The sequence below is a fragment of the Leucoraja erinacea genome, chromosome 20, assembly GCF_028641065.1.
Source record: "Leucoraja erinacea ecotype New England chromosome 20, Leri_hhj_1, whole genome shotgun sequence".
Classification (NCBI taxonomy): Eukaryota; Metazoa; Chordata; class Chondrichthyes; order Rajiformes; family Rajidae; genus Leucoraja; species Leucoraja erinaceus.
The window spans coordinates 27,284,022-27,302,885 of NC_073396.1; the positions used below are offsets into that span (position 1 = coordinate 27,284,022).

Consider the following 18,864-nt stretch of genomic DNA (forward strand, 5'->3'; position numbering starts at 1 on the left):
TCCATCTAATTCCAATTTCACTGTAACTTAATTGGTACATGTGACAATAAACTGGCTAATAACCTTGAAACCCTGAACCTTTCCTATCCCCGTACCTGTCCAAATGACTTCTAAATATTGTCATGGTTCCTGCCTCAACCACCTCTTCTGGCAGTTTGTTCCGTACACCCACCACCCTTTGTGTGAAAAAGTTGCATCTCAGATTCGTATTAAATCTTTCTCCTCTCACTTTAAACCTATGCCTTCTGGTTCTTGATGGCCCTACTCTGGGTAAAAGACTCTGTGCATTCACCTAATCTATTGTATTGTATTGTATTGTATTGTATTGTATTGTATTCAAATTTATTGTCATTGTCACAATTTGAGACAACGAAATGAATTTCCCTTACAGGCAGTGTCATAAAAAATAAAAAATAAATCATCATTAAAAAAAAAAAATAATAATAAATAAATAATAAACATATTAAAAATAAAATTGAAATTGAATTTAAAAATAATCTATTCCTCTCATGACCCTATACATTCCTATAAGATCACCCTGCGTGTAAAGTCCTAGCCTGTTCAACCTCTCAGGTCCCCAAGTTGTGGCAACATCCTCATAAATCTTCTCTGAACTCTTTCCAGCTTAACAACATCCCTTTTATAGCAGGGTGACCAAAACTGAATATAATACTCCAAATGCAGCCTCAGCAATACCTTGTACAAATGTTATATAACATCCCGACTGCTATACTCAGCACACTGACTGATGTAGGCCATTGTACCGAGGGCCCTCTCGACCACCAGTTAATCTCCATTAACTGTCCCAAGTTCCTCAGTCTTCATGTCTTTCTCCAGGGTAAAAACAGAGGAGAAATATTCATTGAGGACCTTGCCCATCTTCCTGTGGTTCCACACAGAGATGACCGCTTTGGTTTCTGAGGGACCCACTTCTCTCTCTAGTTACCTACCTTCCTTTAATGTATATAAGATTTTTTTGGATTTTACTTTAATTTTACCTGCCAAAGCCAGCTCCTGCCCCCATTTTGTCCTCCTTATTTCCTTCTTAAGAATGCTCCTCAGTTATGGAAACTCCTCCAGCGATATACTTGATCCCAGCTGCCGATACCTGTCCCATGACTCCTTCTTTTTTGCCTGACCAGAGCCTCATTGTCCGAACTTCCATACTCCCACCTGTCATGTATTTCACTCTAACAGGAGCATGCATGCCCTGAACCCTTGTCGTCAATCTTTTAAAGGTATCCCACATTCCAGACATTCCTTTGCCCAAAAACAACCAACTTCAATCAACTTTAACAAGTTCATGTCTCTACCATCAAAGTTAGCATTGCCCCAATTCAGAACTTTAACTTGCGGGCCCGCCCTGCCTTTGTCCATAACTATTTTAAAGCTCATAGAAGTGTGGTTGCTGGTGTCAAAAGGCTTTCCCATGGACACTTCAGTCACTTGCCCTTCCCAATCGCCATTAACTGTCCCAAGTTCCCCAGTCTTCATGTCTTTCTCTGTGGTTAAAACAGAGGAGAAATACTCATTGAGGACTTTGCCCATCTAGATCAAGCTTTGCCCTCTCTCTTGTAGGGCCCTCTACATATTGCCTGGGGAAATGTTCCCGAACACATTTGACAAATTCCACCCCATCTAAGCCCTTGGTACTATTACAATCCCTCTCTATATTGGGAAAGTTAAAACCCTCTACTATGACAATCTTATTAATCTTGCAGCTGCCTGCAATCTCCTGGTATAGTTGTTCTTCTAATTCCCGTTGATTATTTGGGGGTCTATAGTAAAGTTCCAACAAGGTGATCAACCCCTTTTTGTTTCTCAACTCCACCCATATAGACTCACTGGATGTCATGGTAATATCATCTCGGACTACTGCCATGGCATTCCCCTTGATCAATAACGCAACACCCCCTCCTCGTTTACCCCCACCTCCATCTCTCCAATGTCACCTGGAGCGTGAAGCTTCTGCTCCTGTCCCTCCCCAGCCTGGTTTCAGTGACAGCTGCAATGTTCCAGTCGCATGTCCCTATCCACCCCTGAGTTCATCCACCTTACTCTTAACGCTTCTTACATTAAAGTAAATGCAATGTAATCCAACAGTCCTTCCTTGCTCCCTGCCGTGCTCCTGCCCATTCTGTCCACTGAACTTTCTTTCATCACCTTCCTTTCCTCTCCCCTCCCCCACCCACCAATGCAGCTTAGACACATGCAATCTTCCCCACCATAAACAAGGTGGTAAAGTGCAGGGCAGTAAACAAGGCAGCAACTCCTTCAGGATCAGGAATAATTTCAAACAAGATTATAAAATATTGACAGTATGCGCAGTAAGGGACTGCAGATGCTGGTTTAAACCGAAGATAGACACACAATGCTGGAGTAACTCAGCGGGGCAGGCAGCATCTCTGGAGGTGAATGGGTGATGTGTCGGGTCGAGATCCTTCTTCAGACCCAAAATATTTATTCTTGGATTGATTTGGAAAGGACAGTAATCCAAGATGCAGTGTTCTCTCTCAAATGAATTGCAGAGAATCACTGGAGGAGCTAGCAAGCTGTCCTTGAAGACCAACATTTAACACTCAAATAATAAAATTGTTTAGTTGCCTTTTACATCTTTAGGAGCTTGTCTAGCCCAAATTATCTGCTCCACTCCAGCAGTTCCAAAAGCATTTCATTAGCTGACAGGGCTTTACTTTTCCCTAAGGCACTAAATGTGGTCACTCACATTTCTCTACTCCAACATTATAATGTAAACTCACGGGGCAGAGGGCAATGCAATGCGTTTGGACCCTGCTTTCATCTCGGAGTCTGGAGATCAAACGCAGCTTTGACTGATAATACAAAAGGATTCTCTGACAGGCCGGTGATAAGGAGGGTAAATTATGTAATTTTAAGTAAATATACTGGATTTAATGTATTAAGTGTTGAGCAAGGTGGCCATATTGTGCTCAGACTGATGATACATTATTCATCCTCTAAATGTGTGAAATCTACAATATTTATCATCTGAATGTCTGAAACAATCAGTTGTTTCTAAATATGACCTCGACTCGATGAGTTTATTGTCATTGGCACGATGAGATACATGTACAATGAAACATGTTCCACTACGCCACCGCACCGCCCAGCATCTTCCCTCTTGATCTTTTAAATATGCCCCTCTTGGTTATTATTTTGAAACAATCAGTTTTTCCTCTATTAAAACTCTTGCAGTGTACCATGTGTATCATTAGTAGTTCAAATGAAATGATGTGGGCTAACTCTGTTTTCTACCCAGGCATGCCTCCGATGAGTGCGAGTTTCACATCACCTGCTTTCCCTGGATATGCACAGTATCCTCCTCCAGTCTCAACCACCAGAATGGCAGGTAGGAAGCGATCCTCGTTTATTTACTGGACGTCTGAGGCAGAAAGAGAAGGAGATGGAAACAAGTGGATGAGATGGACAAAAACAAAATTGCATTTGTATGGTGCCTGATTGAAGTATGGTAACTTGCAATGTTGGAAATATGTCCTTTGTATTAACTGGCAGCGTTGTGATCGAGACTCCACGATCAGATCATCTATTTAAAGGATATTGGCTGGTGCATAGCAGAAGGCCAACACTCTACTAGGGTAGCTCCCTAAAGGGGCTCAAAGACCTTTAAGAACCTTTGTCATAGAGCGTGGAGACAGGCCCTTCGGCCCAACATGACAGTGCTGACCAAAATGCCCCATCTCAGCTTGTCCCATTTGCCTGCATTTGGCCCAAGCCCTTGTGGCATTGGAGATGATGCTGGGTGAACATTGATTACACTGACACACTCATGGTAGGGTGGACTCATGTGATATGGTTCATTTATAGTGAAGGAAGGTAGTGACAAGAAGACACGGGTCCACATGGAGGCGAAGTCCCTCAACGTCAGTAAGGAGGCGCTGACGGACTTGGGCTTGTCCCAACAGCTGGTGGAGGCAGTCTCAGGCTTGTCCCGGCAGTTCACTCCAGCCTCAAGAGGAGGCGCTGGTGGTCTCAGGCCTGGCCTGGCAGCTTAGCCTTCTTCCAAGCTTGCGAAAGGAGGCCCAGTTAGTAGGAAGTCTGCCACTGTCTCTCCCTTTCTGTGCCTCTCTCTTCCTCCTCTGGCAGGAAATCCCTTGGTTTATAAGGATCAGGGCTGACAAGGTGCAGGTGAGTTGATGCAATAACAGCTAATTGGACATGGCTGTTTCTCCTTGGACTCTGGCCAGGGCGCTGCTGTCTTCCAGCAGCCAGGCGTTGTTTGTGGTGCTTGCATTGGCATTCTCCTGGCCTGCCTGGCCTGCCTGCCGGTGATGGTGATCAGAGCGGCCCTTCGGGAAGCGGCATCCTCACACCCTCTAAACCTTTCCTATCCATGGCCCATCCAAGTGTCTTTTAAACGTTGTTACAGTACCTGCCTCAACCACCTCCTCTGGCAGCTCGTTCCATACACCCACCACCATCTGAGTCAACTCTACCTCATTTGGTTATTTTGCTGTTGTACTTAGCGGGTTTTTTTTCGCATTTTATTGAATTGCACAACAATGTTGCACGATTGTGCTGTTTTATGGGCCTGTCCCACTTAGGCGTCTTTTTAGGCAAGTGCAGGAGACTAAACGCCCGCCACATGTTCGCTGGTGGTCTCTGGTGAGTTTCCTTCATGGACGCGAGGAGTTCCCGCATTCTGGGAATTAGTCGCGGCCTCAGTATGGTCGCCGCAAATTTTTCAACATGTTGAAAACATTTTTGCGACCACAAATTGGTCGCCATGGAGATAATCAACAATCCTGTAGTCGTAGGTGCAGTTGTAGTGGGGTCGCCATGTAGTTGGAGGTAGTCGAGGTAGTCGTAGGTAGTTTTAGTTCATCGCCTTTGCTGACCGGTCATTTTCATTGGCTCTTTGGGGGGAAAAAACATAAGCACGAGTTTTCAGAACCAAGGATAACCGAACGGTAATGTTAAATGTCCGCTGAACTTCACAGCCGTGTATCTCTGGCTTATTAAAAGTTGTCTGGTTTCTTAAAAATTGTCTCCACTCCTTCTCCCCCCTCCTTCTCTCCCCCTCCCTCCCTCTTTTAAAGGACTTACCGTACACTGTGCTTTAGACGTCTTAATTACAGCGCCAACCTTCCTGTTCATCGCGGTGTGTGTCTGTATCACCTTGGCTTTGAACCGTCTGTGCATTTCAGACAGCGCTCCCCCCACTTGCTCTGGCCCCCGCCTCTGCGATGTGTGTGCGTGCGTGCGTGCGTGCGTGCGTGCGTGTGTGTTCCATTCTGACAGTTGCCGTTCCAGTTCCCAGTTTTTCAGGCGACTGCCGGCAACTTGACAGTCCCGCTGAAAACTTGCCTAAGTGGGACAGGCCCATTACAATCACCAATGTATTTATTGTTGTATTTATCATGACTGGATGTGCACTGTTTACTCTGAGGGCTTCTTGTGAACAAGGCATTTCATTGTTCCTTGGCGCAGATAACAATGGGCTGATCTGAAACTCCATCTTTATTTATTCACCTGAGAGTTGATTTTCTTTCCCTTAGTTCCTCAGACGTTTAGTAGTGATTCATCGCCACTGTTTAATCAACAGAACTCTCAGTTTACGGCTCCATTAAACCCAACAGCACCAACAGGAGGTAAGTAAACCCGCCAAGTTTTATTCCTTTGAACTCACTGTACACCAGGATTTTTAATCCTTAATATATTAATTGGTTAAGGATCACTGACAATCTGACATTGCCCACTACAGTGTCCATATCGGATTCCCCTCACGAACAAACATGTCCACAATAGTCACTACATGCCTTTACCTGCACACCATCTATTCAGGTTGGCACGGTAGTGCAGCGATAGATTTGCTGCCTTATAGCGCAAGAGACCCGTGTTTGATCCTGACTACAGGTGCTGTCTATATGGAGTTTGCAAGTTCTCCCCGTGACCAAATGGGTTTTCTCTGGGTGCTCTGGTTTCCTCCCATATTCCAAAGACGTACAAGTCTGTAGGTTAATTGTCTTCCGTAAATTGTAAATTGTCCCTAGTGTGCAGGATAGTGCCAGAGTACAGGGCGATTGCTGGTCGGCGCACTCAGTGGCTGAAGGGCCTGTTTCCACGCTGTATCTCTAAAGTCGAAAGTAAAGTAAGTCTAAAGTCAAATATGGGGACATTTAATCGGCGAGACCAAGCGTAGACTCGGTGAATGTTTGGCTGAACACTTGTGCTCACTTCACCAATGCCTACTAGATCTTTTGGTTGCTAACCATTTTAACTCCCTGTCCCATTTGCACCTGACCTTTCTGTCCTGGGCCTCCTCCATTGCCAGAGTGAGGCCACATGCAAACTGGAGGAACAGCACTTCATATGGGTAGCTTTCAACCCATCTGTATGAACGTTGAATTCTCTAATTTTAGGTAACCTCTACATGAGCCATTATTGTAATATCCTTGCCTCTGTAATACATTCCAATAATGGGCTAATGCAAGATCTATTTCTCTATGTCAAACATAACTTCCAACTCGAATCAATACCATGAGACAAAATGTATGACTTAAAGTGAAGTGAAATTTAAGGTTAACTTTTGATACTTGCTGAACCATTTGTCCATTTCATGTTGGAATCTCACGAGACAATTAAAATCTTTCCAGTCAGTAATTTAATTTTACAGGCATCAGCAGCATTCCTTCAGTAACGAACACATGTAGATACACAGGAGTACAGGGTTAAGTTCATACAGTGAGTGATAGGAGCAGATTTAGGCCATTCAGCCCGTCGAGTCTACACCGCCATTCAATCATGGCTGTTCTATCTTCCCCTCTCAACCCCCATTCTCCTGCCTTCTCCCCATAACCCCTGACACTTCTACTAATCAAGGGACATGGGGCAAGATACTAATTAAGGACATGGTTAAATCATCCTAAATCAATGCCGTCTCATTCTTGACATTTCCACCCTGCGAAAAAATTATTTCTGACTCTCCCCTAATTATGCCTATCATAATTTTATATACTTCTTCAGCTCTTCCCTCAATCTCCGGTGTTCCGGAGAATATAATCCAAGTTGTCCAACCCCTTGCAGCTCGTACCCTCAAATCCAGGCATCATTCTTATTTCACAAAACAGCAGAGAAGGTGTGAGGCTTCTGAATGTAGCATTCCAAACTTTCTCTCCAACTCCAAACTAAGATATTTACACCAGCATACCAAGGCCAATAATATAAAGGTCCACACTTGCTCGGATATTTTGGTCACGACTTCTAATTCCCCGAACCTTTGAGGTAAATAGGCAAGCCGAACAATAATGTAAAACAACTGATGTTGGTGAGGGAGGAGGGGCAGAGGAGAGTATCAGTAGACGGGGATTGGTTGGTTCTCCGGTCGAGGAAGAAACAGAGGGCTTTGAGACCCTCCTGGTGGGGGATGGAGGTGCAGAGTGATTGGACATCCATGGTGAAGATGAGGGAATGGGGGCCTAGAAAATGGAAGTCCTGGAGTCGACGAAGAGCGTGTGAGGTGTCTTGAACATAGGTAGGGAGGGATTTAACCAGGGGGGATAGGATGAATGTGGAAATAAGTTCGGTAGGACACGAACAGGCAGAAACAATGGGTCTGCCAGGGCATTCAGGTTTGTGGATTTTGGGAGAGAAGGTAAAATCGGGCCGTGCGGGGCTGGGGAACGATGGGTTTGGAGGCTTGGGAGGGCAGGGAGCCAGAGTTGATGAAGTCAGTGATGGTTCTAGAGATAGTGGCCTAGTGCTCATCTGTGGGGTCATGGCCAAGGATAAGTAGGAGGAGGTGTCTGAGAGTTGGCGCGTGGCCTCAGCCTTGTAGAGAGATCAGTGCGCCAGACTACCACAGCACGTCCCTTGTCGGCGGGTTTGATCACCCAGTCTGGGTTATTACAGAGTGAGTGGCGTGCTGAGGCTACTTTTAGAGCATTGTGTTCAGTTTTGGGCACCGTGTTATAGGAAAGACGTTGTCAAGCTGGAAGGGGTGCAGAGATTTGCGAGGATGTTGCCAGGACTCGAGGGCCTGAGCTCCAGAGAGAGGTTGAGCAGGCTAGGACTCCATTCCTTGCAGTGTTACAAACGGCCCCACTATCTCCAAAATCCCTCCTATTTACAATACTTTTTGGCTACACTTTCACTGTCACAGGTTTGTAATCTGTTCTATTATACTGAAGTTTATCTTATAATTAGTGACAAATAAAAATCGATTTGTCCTCCTCAGAGCACTGTGTGTTCTCTGGCGGAGTGCGATGAATGGCTGGTCAATGTGACTTGAACCTTATTTCCATCACATTCCAACAGTGCATATACATAGCTGTAAAGCAGATGATACATGTTCATCCTTTGTCGATCAATATTTACATCAGCAGATATTGGGGGACAGGGATAACTTATTATTGTGTTTTTAAGTTTCATCACTGAATGAACACCATTGAACCATTGCATACATTTACACACATGCACCAAATCTGTAAAGTCTTGAGCATGCATTAGTTTAGTTTAGTTTAGTTTAGTTTAGTTTAGTTTAGTTTAGTTTAGTTTAGTTTAGTTTAGTTTAGTTTAGGGGTGGAAACAGGTTCTTCGGCCCAACGTGTCTGAGCAGACCAGTGATCCCCGCACATTAGCACTATCTTACACACACTAGGGATCATTTTTCAATTTTATAGACAATAGACAATAGGTGCTGGAGTAGGCCATTCGGCCCTTCGAGCCAACACAGCCATTCACTGTGATCATGGCTAATCATCCACAATCAGTACCCCGTTCCTGCCTTCTCCCCATATCCCTTGACTCCGCTATCTTTAAGAACTCCGTCTAACTCTCTCTTGAAAGCATCCAAAGAATCGACCTCCACTGCCTTCTGAGTCAGAGAATTCGACAGATTCACAATTCTCTGGGTGAGCAAGTTTTTCCTCATCTCCGTTCCAAATGGCCAACCCCTTATTCTTAAACTCCCTGGCCCCTGGTTCTGGACTCCCTCAACATGTTTCCTGCTTCTAGAGTCTCCAATCCCTTAATAATCTTATATGTATCAATAAGATTTCCTTGCATCCTTCTAAATTCCAATGTATACAAGCCCAGTCGCTCCATCCTTTCAACATATGACAGTCCCGCAATCTCGGGAATTAACCTCGTGAACCTACGCTGCACTCCCTCAATAGCAAGAATGTCCTTCCTCAAATTTGGAGACCAAAACCACTACTCCAGGTGTGGTCTCACTAGGGCCCTATACAACTGCAGAAGGACCTCTTTGCTCCGATTAACCTAAAAACCTGTATCTCTTTGGAGTGTGGGAGTAAACCCAAACAGGTCACGGGGAGAATGTACAAACTCCGTACACAGAGCACCCGTAGTTAGGATCAAACACGGTCTCTGGCACTGCAAGGCAGCAACTCCAGCACTGTGCCACCATGCCACCCCATTAATACACTGTTCATTCCTTTTGATTTGAACCATCCTCTCACCAACTAGATAGCGGTCCTGACTTCTCATCCACCCCATGGGACTTTATCTTGCATTAAACCTAACACCCTCTATCCTGCATCCGTACACTGTGGAAGGCTTGATTGTAATTGTGTACAGTCCCATGCACTGGATCCCATGCAACAAATTATTTTTGCTTAAACCAGTTATCAGAAAAATATATTACATTTGCCTTATGAACTTTAAGTTTATGAAAGTGAAAGAAAGAGGTTAATAAAGATTTGTAATAATTTTTATGTAGGGGTTCCCTGAGACATGAAAATTATTTCAAGGGTTCCGCAAGGGTAAAAAGGTTGAGAAACGCTGGTTTAGAGGGGTATGGGCCAAATGCGGGCAGGTGGAACTGGTGTGGATGGGACATGTTGGTCGGTGTGGGCAGATGGGCGGAAGGTCCTGCCATTTTAAAACTCTGACCTTGCAACTTTCCAAAAAGTTTCCTATTATTTTAATAGTCACAAGTAATGTGACTAAAGGGGCAGCACAGTGGCAGAGCGGAAAAGTTGCTGCCTTACAGCGCCAGGGGCCCGGGTTCAATCCAACTACAGGTGCTGTCTGTACGGAGTTTGTACGTTCTCCCTGTGAGCATGTGGGTTTTCTCCGGGTGCTCCCGTTTCCTCCCACACTCCAAAGACGTACAGGTTTGTAGGTTAATTGGCTTCGGTAAAATTGTGAAATTGTCCCTAGTGTGCAGGAGAGTGTTAGTGTACTGGGTTTAGTTTATTGTCATGTGTACCGAGGTACAGAGAAAAGCTTTTGTTACGTGCTAACCAGTCAGTGGAATGATTATACATGATTACAATCGAGCCATCCACTGTGTATAGATACATGATAAAGGGAATAACATTCAGTGCAAAATCCTATCAATAATTAGAAAGCAGTCCTGAGCTACCATCTACCGCACTGGAGACCCATGGAGTATCTTTACTTGACTTTATCTTTAAGTTATTTCCTTTGTCATGTATCTGTACACTGTGGATGGCTCGATTGTAATCATGTATAGTCTACCCACTGACAGGATAGCATGCAACAAATGCTTTTCACCGTACCTCGGTACACAAGACACTAAACTAAACTAAAGTCTGTACACTAACACTATCCTACCTACTACGGACAATTTTACAATTTTACCGAAGCCAATTAACCTACAACCCTGTACATCTTCGGAATGAGGGAGGAAACCAGAGCACTCGGAGAAAACCGGGGTGATTACTAAACTTGGTAGGCCGAAGGGCCAGTTTCCACGCTGCATCTCTAGAGTCTAAAGTCTAAAGTAAATCAAGGATAACTATATTTTCTACATCAAATGGTAAGAGATGTTTTATAATTATTTAGATAAATCGCTGAATGATTTTTTGCTGAGTCCTATGGAAAAATACCAACCACATAGAATCAGAATTGTATCGCAGAATAGTCCTCCAGGTACTTTGTGTTTCTTTATTGTAAACCAGCATCTCCAGTTCCTTGTTTTTACATACAGTGAGTACTTATCTTACCTAAGCCCATTTGCCAGCATTTGGAAGCCTGCTATACTTATCCTGTTTTCCTAAACATGTTTCCAAAAGATGTTACTCTTAAATACATTATTGCAACTATTGATTAAGAACATTTTTAAAGTAGCATTTTTTCCCTCATTGTTGTCAATGAAAAATAGTCATGGAATCCCAACACATAGCACTGGCTAGAAAGAAATCCTGCTAATAACAATACATGATATTCAAACTTGTTTTAAGATGGTTTGGTTTGTCAGAAGTGGGAAAGATATTGGTTTACACGACAACATTGCTTACTCTCATTTGTTTTCATTTCCAAGGTGAATTAGATCCATACACTACGTCCACACCAGATTACAATCCTTCATGGTATTCAGTCATTAACCAGCCCCATGAGGTTACTCCCTCTGCAAGCACAACAGGTAAGATGACTTTCTCTTTCATTACCAGGAGAACAGATTTAAGGGCCTGTCCCACTTGCGTGTCATTTGCGCGTCATTTACACAACATCATTTAGGTGTCACGACGCGCACATGATGCGTGCATGGCGTGCATTACGAGCGCATGGTGCGTGGTGACTTAGGCAGTGACACGTGGTCGCGCGCAGCGCCCCCAGGATTTTGCGATTCACAAAATCTTTGCGCACCACCTGCGTGACACGCAAATGACGTCCAAGTGTGACAGGCCCTCAAGGTGGCACACTTTCACAACTGGTAGAGCTGATCTGTCACAACACAGAGACCCGGAATTGATTCTGACCTCAGGTGTTCTCTGTGTGGACTTAGAGTCATAGAGTGATACAGCATGGAAACAGGCCCTTTGGCCCAACTTGCCCACACTGGCCAACATGTCTCAGCTACACTAGTCCTACCCGCATGCGGTTGGAAACATTTACCCCTCAGATTCCTCTTAAATCTTTTCCCATTCACCTTAAACCTATGTCCTCTGGTCCTTGATTCATCTACTCTGGCCAAGAGACTGTGTGCATCTACCTGATATATTCCTCTCGTGATTTTATACACCTTTATAAGAGCACCCCTCATCTTCCTGCGCTCTAAGGAATAGAGTCCCACCCTTCTCAACCTCTCCCTATAGTTCAGAGCCTCCAGTCCTGGCAACATCCTCGTAAATCTGGAGAAACTCAGCGGGTGCAGCAGCATCTATGGAGCGAAGGAAATAGGCAACGTTTCGGGCCGAAACCCTTCTTCAGACTGAAGTCTGAAGGTCAGTCTGAAGAAGGGGTTCGGCCCGAAACGTTGCCTATTTCCTTCACTCCATAAATGCTGCTGCACCCGCTGAGTTTCTCCAGCTTTTTTGTGTACCTTCAATTCTCCAGCATCTGCAGTTCCTTCTTAAACTCCTCGTAAATCTTCTCCGTAGTTTGTACATTTTCCCTGTGATCACGGGGATTTTTTCCAGAAGCTCCTGTTTCCTCTCACAGTCCAAAGATATGTGGGTTTGTAGTTTAATTGGCCTCTGTAAAATTGCCTTGAATGTGTAGAGAATGGGAAGTAAATATCACCAGCAACTCGTCCTGGACGATCCATATCGAAGCAATTGCCCAAGAAAGCACACCAAAACCTCTTCTTCCTTCAAGGGCTTAGGAGGTTCGGCATGTCCCCTACACCTCCCTCCAAATTAAACTGATGTGTCACGGAAAGCAATATTTTGAGATTTATCACAACATGGTTTAGGAACTGCTCCTTCCAAGACCGCAAGAAATTGTAGAGAATTGTGGACGCAGCCCAGAGCATCATGCAAACCAACCTCCCTTCCATTGACTCTATCTACATCACGCTGCCTTGGCAAGGCCAGCAACATAATCAAGGATGGGTCTCACCCTAGACACTCCCTCTTCTACCCTTTCCCATCAGAAAAAAGGTACAGAAGTGTGAAAATGCATACCGTTACCATCCATCTCATTGAAGATCCTCGGACTATCTTTAATTGGATTTTACTGGACTTTATCTTGCACTAAACGTTATTCTCTTTATCCTGTATCTGTATGTACTCAGTGGGCTGATGGGTCTGTCTCCACGATGTATCTCCACTAAATATAGTTTGTAATTTTTGGAACATTCATTTCTATGGAATGAAAATATGCAAAATTGAGATGTTTGACTATAATAGTATGAATTCTGTATTTAAAGAGCTTCTTAGCTTCTGTCTTTTCTTCACAGGAAAAATTGGAGCACAAACGTAGATGTTGCCAGAATCTGCATATCATGTTACTTACTGGTCTTAATGGCAGACAGGTATCTGTAGCATGGTCCTTTATAATTGCTTGACAGCAAGAGAGTGAGATGGAAGAAACCATGAGGCACAACGTCCCTCCCGATCTTGGACATATCAGTCAACACTCCAACACAATAAGGCAACTAATAAATGTCCACACTTTCTCAGATATCTTTGGTGTGGTTTCTTAATTCCTCGAACCTTTGAGGTAAAGAGGCAGATAGAAAAATAGCAGAAAGCCCTTGACATTGGCGAGGCCACGTTTAGAGTATTGTGTTCCGTTTTGGTCACCATGTTACAGGAAAGATGTTGTCAAGATGGGAAAGGGTGCAGAGAAGGTTTATGAGGATGTTACGAGGAATCGAGAGCCTGAACTATGGGGAGGGTTGAGCAGGCTAGGACTCTATTCCTGGTGCGCAGGGGTGGTCTTTTAGAGCTGTACAAATTCATGAGAGGATAAATGCACAGAGTCTCTTGCCCAGAGTATGGGGAATTGAGAACCAGAGGACACATGTTTAAGGTGAGGGGAGAAAGATTTAATAGGAACATGAGGGGTAACTTTTTTACACAATGGGTGGTGGGTGTATGGAATGAGCTGCCGCAGGAGATAGTTGAGGCAGGTGCTATTGCAATGCCTAAAAAAAACATTTAGGCAGTTAGATGGATAGGACAGGTTTACCTGGGCCAAACGCAGGTAGGTGGGACTAGTGTGGATGGGACATGTTAGTCGGCGTGGGGGGGGCAAGTTTTTTTACTTGGAGGGTGGTAAGTGCCTGGAACATGTTTCCAGGGGCGGAGGTGGAGGCACCACCATACAATACAAAAAGGCTTTTAGACAGGCACATGGAAGTGCTGGGTATGCAGGATATTGATTATGTTCAGGCAGATAGGATCAGTTTATCTTGGCATTATGTTGGGTACAGGCCATTGTTGGCCAACGGGCCTGTTCCTGTCCTGTACTGTTTGATGTTCTATGTACTATGACTTTTGAATGTTTGAAGTATCACACATCATTGCACAGCTTGGCAACGTATTCTAAAAGTTAATAACCTTAGGAAAAAGGAAAAAAATTCCGGGCAAAAATTTTAATATCAGCACTTATACAAGTTGTGTACTAATTCCCTGATTTTCCCTGAATTAACTAATTCAGTCTATCCATGGGAACACAACGTAATTCCTTCATTCATTTAAGATTTTATAGAGGTGTGTAAGATCATGAGAGGAATAGATTGGGTAGATGCACACTCTTGCCCAGGGTAGATAACTATCCCAACGTTCAAGGAACAATTAGACAGGTACATGGATTGGACAGGTTTGGAGGGGTATGGGCCAAATGCAAGCAGGTTGGACAAGTGTAGCTGGGACATGTTGGCCAGTGTGGGCAAGTTTGGTTGAAGGGCCTGTTTTCACATTGTATCACTCCATGACTCTATTACTCAATTTAACCAAATTAGATAGCTTTACCAAAGTGCTGGCACGAACCAGATACATCATGTCATTCCCTTCATCAATTATTTAATTCTATCCCAAAAAGCTATGGTTTCATTAAGTCAAATAATATCAACATACATAGACAATAGGTGCAGGATTAGGCCTTCGGTCCTTCGAGCCAAAACCGCCATTCAATGTGATCGTGGCTGATCATCCAGATCTGTACCCCGTTCCTGCCTTCTCCCCATATCCCTTGATTCCGCTAACCCTAAGAGCGCCATCTAACTCTCTTTCGAATGCGTCCAGCGAATCAGCCTCCATTGCCTTCTGAGGCAGAGAATTCCACAAATTCACAACTGTGAGAAAATTTTATTCTTCATCTCCATTCTAAATGGCCTTCCTCTTATTCTTAAACTGTGGCCCCTGGTTCTGGACTCCCCCAACATGTTTCCTGCATCTAGCTTGTCCAATCTCTTAATAATTTTATATATTTCTATGAGATATCCTCTCATCCTTCTAAATACCAGCAAATACAAGCCCAGTCGCTCCATTCTTTCATCATATGTCAGTCCCGCCATCCCGGGAATTAACCTGGTGAACCTACGCTGCACGCTCTCAATAGCAAGAATGTTCTTTCTCAAATTAGGAGACTAAAACTGCTCACAATTCTCCAGGTGTGGTCTCACCAGGGACCTGTACAACTGCAGAAGAAACTCTTTGCTCCTGTACCCAACTACTCTCGGTATGAAGTCCAACGTGCCATTAGCTTTCTTCACTGCCTGCTATACCTGCTTGCTTACTTTCAGTGACTGATGTACAAGGACACCCAGGTCTCGTTAACTTCCCCTTTTCCTAACCTAACACCATTCAGATAATACACAAAATGCTGGAGTAACTCAGCGAGTCAGGCAGCATCTCCGGAGAGAAGGAAAGGGTGGCTTTTCGGGTCGAGACCCTTCTTCAGACTACCTTTGTCATTGTGTCTACCTTTGATTTAAACCAGCATCTGCAGTTCTTTTCTACACCATTCAGATAATAATCTGCCTTCCTGTTCTTGCCACCAAAGTAGATACCCTCACATTTATCCACATGAAACTGCATCTGCCATGTATCTCCCCACTCACCCAACCTGTCCAAGTCACCCTGCATCCTCATAGCATCCTCTTCACAGTTCACACTGCCACCCAGCTTTGTATCATTGCAAATTTGCTAATGTTACTTTTCATTCCTTCATCTAAATCATTAATGCATATTGTAAATAGCTGTGGTCCCAGCACCGAGCCTAGCAGCACCCCACTATTCTGCCTGCCATTCTGAAAGGGGCACGTTAATCCATACTCTTTGTTTCCTGTCTGCCAACCAATTTTCTATCCATGTCAATATCCTACCCCGAATACCTTGTGCTCTAATTTTGCCCACTCATCTCCTGTGTGGGACCTTATTGAAGGCTTTCTGAAAGTCCAGGTACACTACATCCACTGGCTCTCCCTTGTCCATTTTACTTGTTACATTCTCAAAAAATTCACAGAAGATTAATCACAGTCAAGCATGATTTTCCCTTCGTAAACCCATGCTGACTTGGACCGATCCTGTTACTACTATCCAAATGCGCCGCTATTACATCTTTAATAATCAACTCCAGCATCTTCCCCACCACCAATGTCAGGCTAACTTGTCTATAATTCCTTGCATGCTCTCTCCCTCCTTTCTTAAAAAGTGGGATAACATTAGCTACCCTCCAATTCACAGGAACTGATCCAGGATCTATAGAACATTGGAAAATGATCACTAGAGCCAGTATGTTTAGGCACTAAAAAACTTTAGGCAAAAAGGCACAATAAAATGACAAAAAAGGCACAAAAGGCATTTATTGACCCAAAAAAGGGCATAATGCATTAGTTTACACCACCAAAATATGGTTAAAAATGATATTATATTGTACATTAAATGACCAAATTTGCCTGGTTGCACATAATTACTAGCATTTTTTTCAAATTATCTGGAGTTAAACTATGCCGTCTGTCAGACAGAACATGCTTCAGTTGAGAAAAACTCAGCTGAGGTCGCAGGTGCATACCCTAAACACGCAACTGACTCTATATTCATGTCGATATCTTGTGCATTACAACTGCCTTTGTGAATTTTAGCTATGTTTTGTGTTTCTTCAAGATCTTCAAAATCACTCTCTGACATTTTCCTTGTATATCTTTACTTACATCGCCAGGAATTTTACAGATATGGTCAGTTACTTTGTTGAAAACTTGCAAGTTATTCACTAATGTTTCGCCACGTTTCTCAAGGGAAGTTATAGCTGTGGGAAGTTTCGGTGGATCGTGGTGGAAGGACTTTTTCTTCATGATTTCACTGACGATCCTGACTGCAGCAGATTCTTCTTCTTCAAAATAGTTGATGATTTATTTTATCATTTGGAAACTTGCAATATAGTAGAGTACAGTAGAGAGCCATGTAACCCACCTTGTCAAAACGGGCTGAGGAGGTAGCGGAATCTCGGGTGCCATTTCTTTGAACAACTGCACACGTGACGGTGCTTTGAGGAAGATTTTCTTGACATTGGAAACTAGGTGATCGACATTTAGAAACAAGCTACGTATGTGCTTGACAATTCTTTCTTGAAAATGTTGAAAATGTTGAAAATTCCCCAAAATGTTGCATGTCAAATGCAACATTTTGGGGAATAAAACTTTAAGAGCACAAGCAGCTTTTTTCATGTACGGAGTTGCATGAGTCACAAACAGAAGAACATTCGCGTGTTTTATACCTTCTGTACAAAGTACAGCAAGTGAAGATGTAAACAACTGAGAAATAGTTGAGCTGTTTGACTTCTCCAATACTTCCGATGTCAACAAATACTCCTTTGATGGTTGTGTACCGATGACACATTGGCAACATATCTCCCCACAGCATCGGTTGTCTCATCTATTGAGATCCATATTTTGTTGCATGCAACTTCATCTCTAACTTTCTGCACAACAATATTGAAGTTGCTGTCAACATTATTTTTTTATAATGATGACTTGCTTGGTATATGTTCCTCTCTGTATCTCTAAAAAACCTCTGTGAGATTTGTTTTCCAATTTCCACAGTGGAATTCCAGCATCTATGAATGCCTTGCACAGATCACTTGAAAACTCTGATTTGTGACTGGAACCAGCAGTAAATGTAGTGATGAGACAAGCTTGGGTATTTCGCTTTGGTAGTCTACACCCCAGCGGTATCAACATCTAATTTTAGATAGCCCTTGTCTTCTCCCCCCCCCCCCTCACCCTTCCCAGCTCTCCTACTAGTCCTACTGTCTCCGCCTCTTCCTTTCTTTTTCCCGCCCCCCCCACATCAGTCTCAAGAATGGTCTCGACCCAAAACGTCACCTATTCCTTCTCTCCATAGATGCTGCCTCACCCGCTGAGATTCTCCAACATTTTTTGTCTACCTTTGATTTTTCCAGCATCTGCAGTTCTTTCTTAAATAGATCTTGGAGAAGACTGAGCCAGTGGGCAGCGGCATGAATGAATGAACGACCGACGGTGGCGCCCCCGGTTTTGCCCCTGTGGTGGAAATGTTCTTGTAAATTATACTACGTTAACACATTAATAATAACTTATTAATATTAACGTTAACATAGAGAACATCATTGTAATCACGGTACAACTAGAGAAAATAGCACGACCTTTTCACAAAACGGTAGAAAATGGCTGATTTTGGCACTCGATCGCGAAAATGGCATTATCCTGGTGAAATCATCAAAAAAAGGCATGAAAAGGCACATGGCATTGATGACAAAATCCTGGCTCTAATGATCACCAATGCATCCATAATTTCTAGAGCCACCTCCTTGCGTACCCCAGGATGCAGACTATCAGGCCCTGTGGATTTATAAGCTTTCAGTCCCATCAGTCTACCCAACAATTTCCTGACTAATGTGAATGTCCTTCAATTTTTCCGTCACCCTAGGTCCTCTGTCCCCTAGTACACCTGGGAGATGGTTTGTGTCTTCCTTTGTGAAGCCAGAACCAAAGTACCTGTTCAACTCGTCTGCCATTTCCTTCTTCCCCATAATAAATTCACCTGTTTCCGTCTTCAAGGGACCCACATTTGTCTTAACTAATTAACTGCCTGACTCACTGAGTTACTCCAGCACTTTGTGTCTTTTTTTCCTGACAGTCGTCAAATGCTTAGAATGAATTATGAGCTTCGAGCACATACGTTAATTTTCTCT

At 43.6% G+C, this 18,864-nt stretch overlaps 1 protein-coding gene across 2 annotated transcripts in view; it reads left to right on the forward strand.

The window, feature by feature from the left end:
* LOC129707004 (WW domain-binding protein 2-like) overlaps positions 1 to 13,384 on the forward strand; it is a 28,604-nt gene extending 15,220 nt beyond the window's left edge. The window contains exons 7-11 of one of the 2 annotated variants that reach the window (XM_055651714.1): positions 3,278 to 3,367; positions 5,535 to 5,627; positions 10,807 to 10,893; positions 11,285 to 11,386; positions 13,145 to 13,384. In XM_055651714.1, coding sequence (XP_055507689.1) covers positions 3,278 to 3,367; positions 5,535 to 5,627; positions 10,807 to 10,893; positions 11,285 to 11,386; positions 13,145 to 13,167 — 395 coding nt within the window. In that variant the 3' untranslated portion in view covers positions 13,168 to 13,384. The remainder of the gene's footprint in view (positions 1 to 3,277; positions 3,368 to 5,534; positions 5,628 to 10,806; positions 10,894 to 11,284; positions 11,387 to 13,144) is intronic. The other variant, XM_055651715.1, reaches the window with a different exon arrangement.
* The last annotated feature ends 5,480 nt before the right edge of the window (positions 13,385 to 18,864 follow it).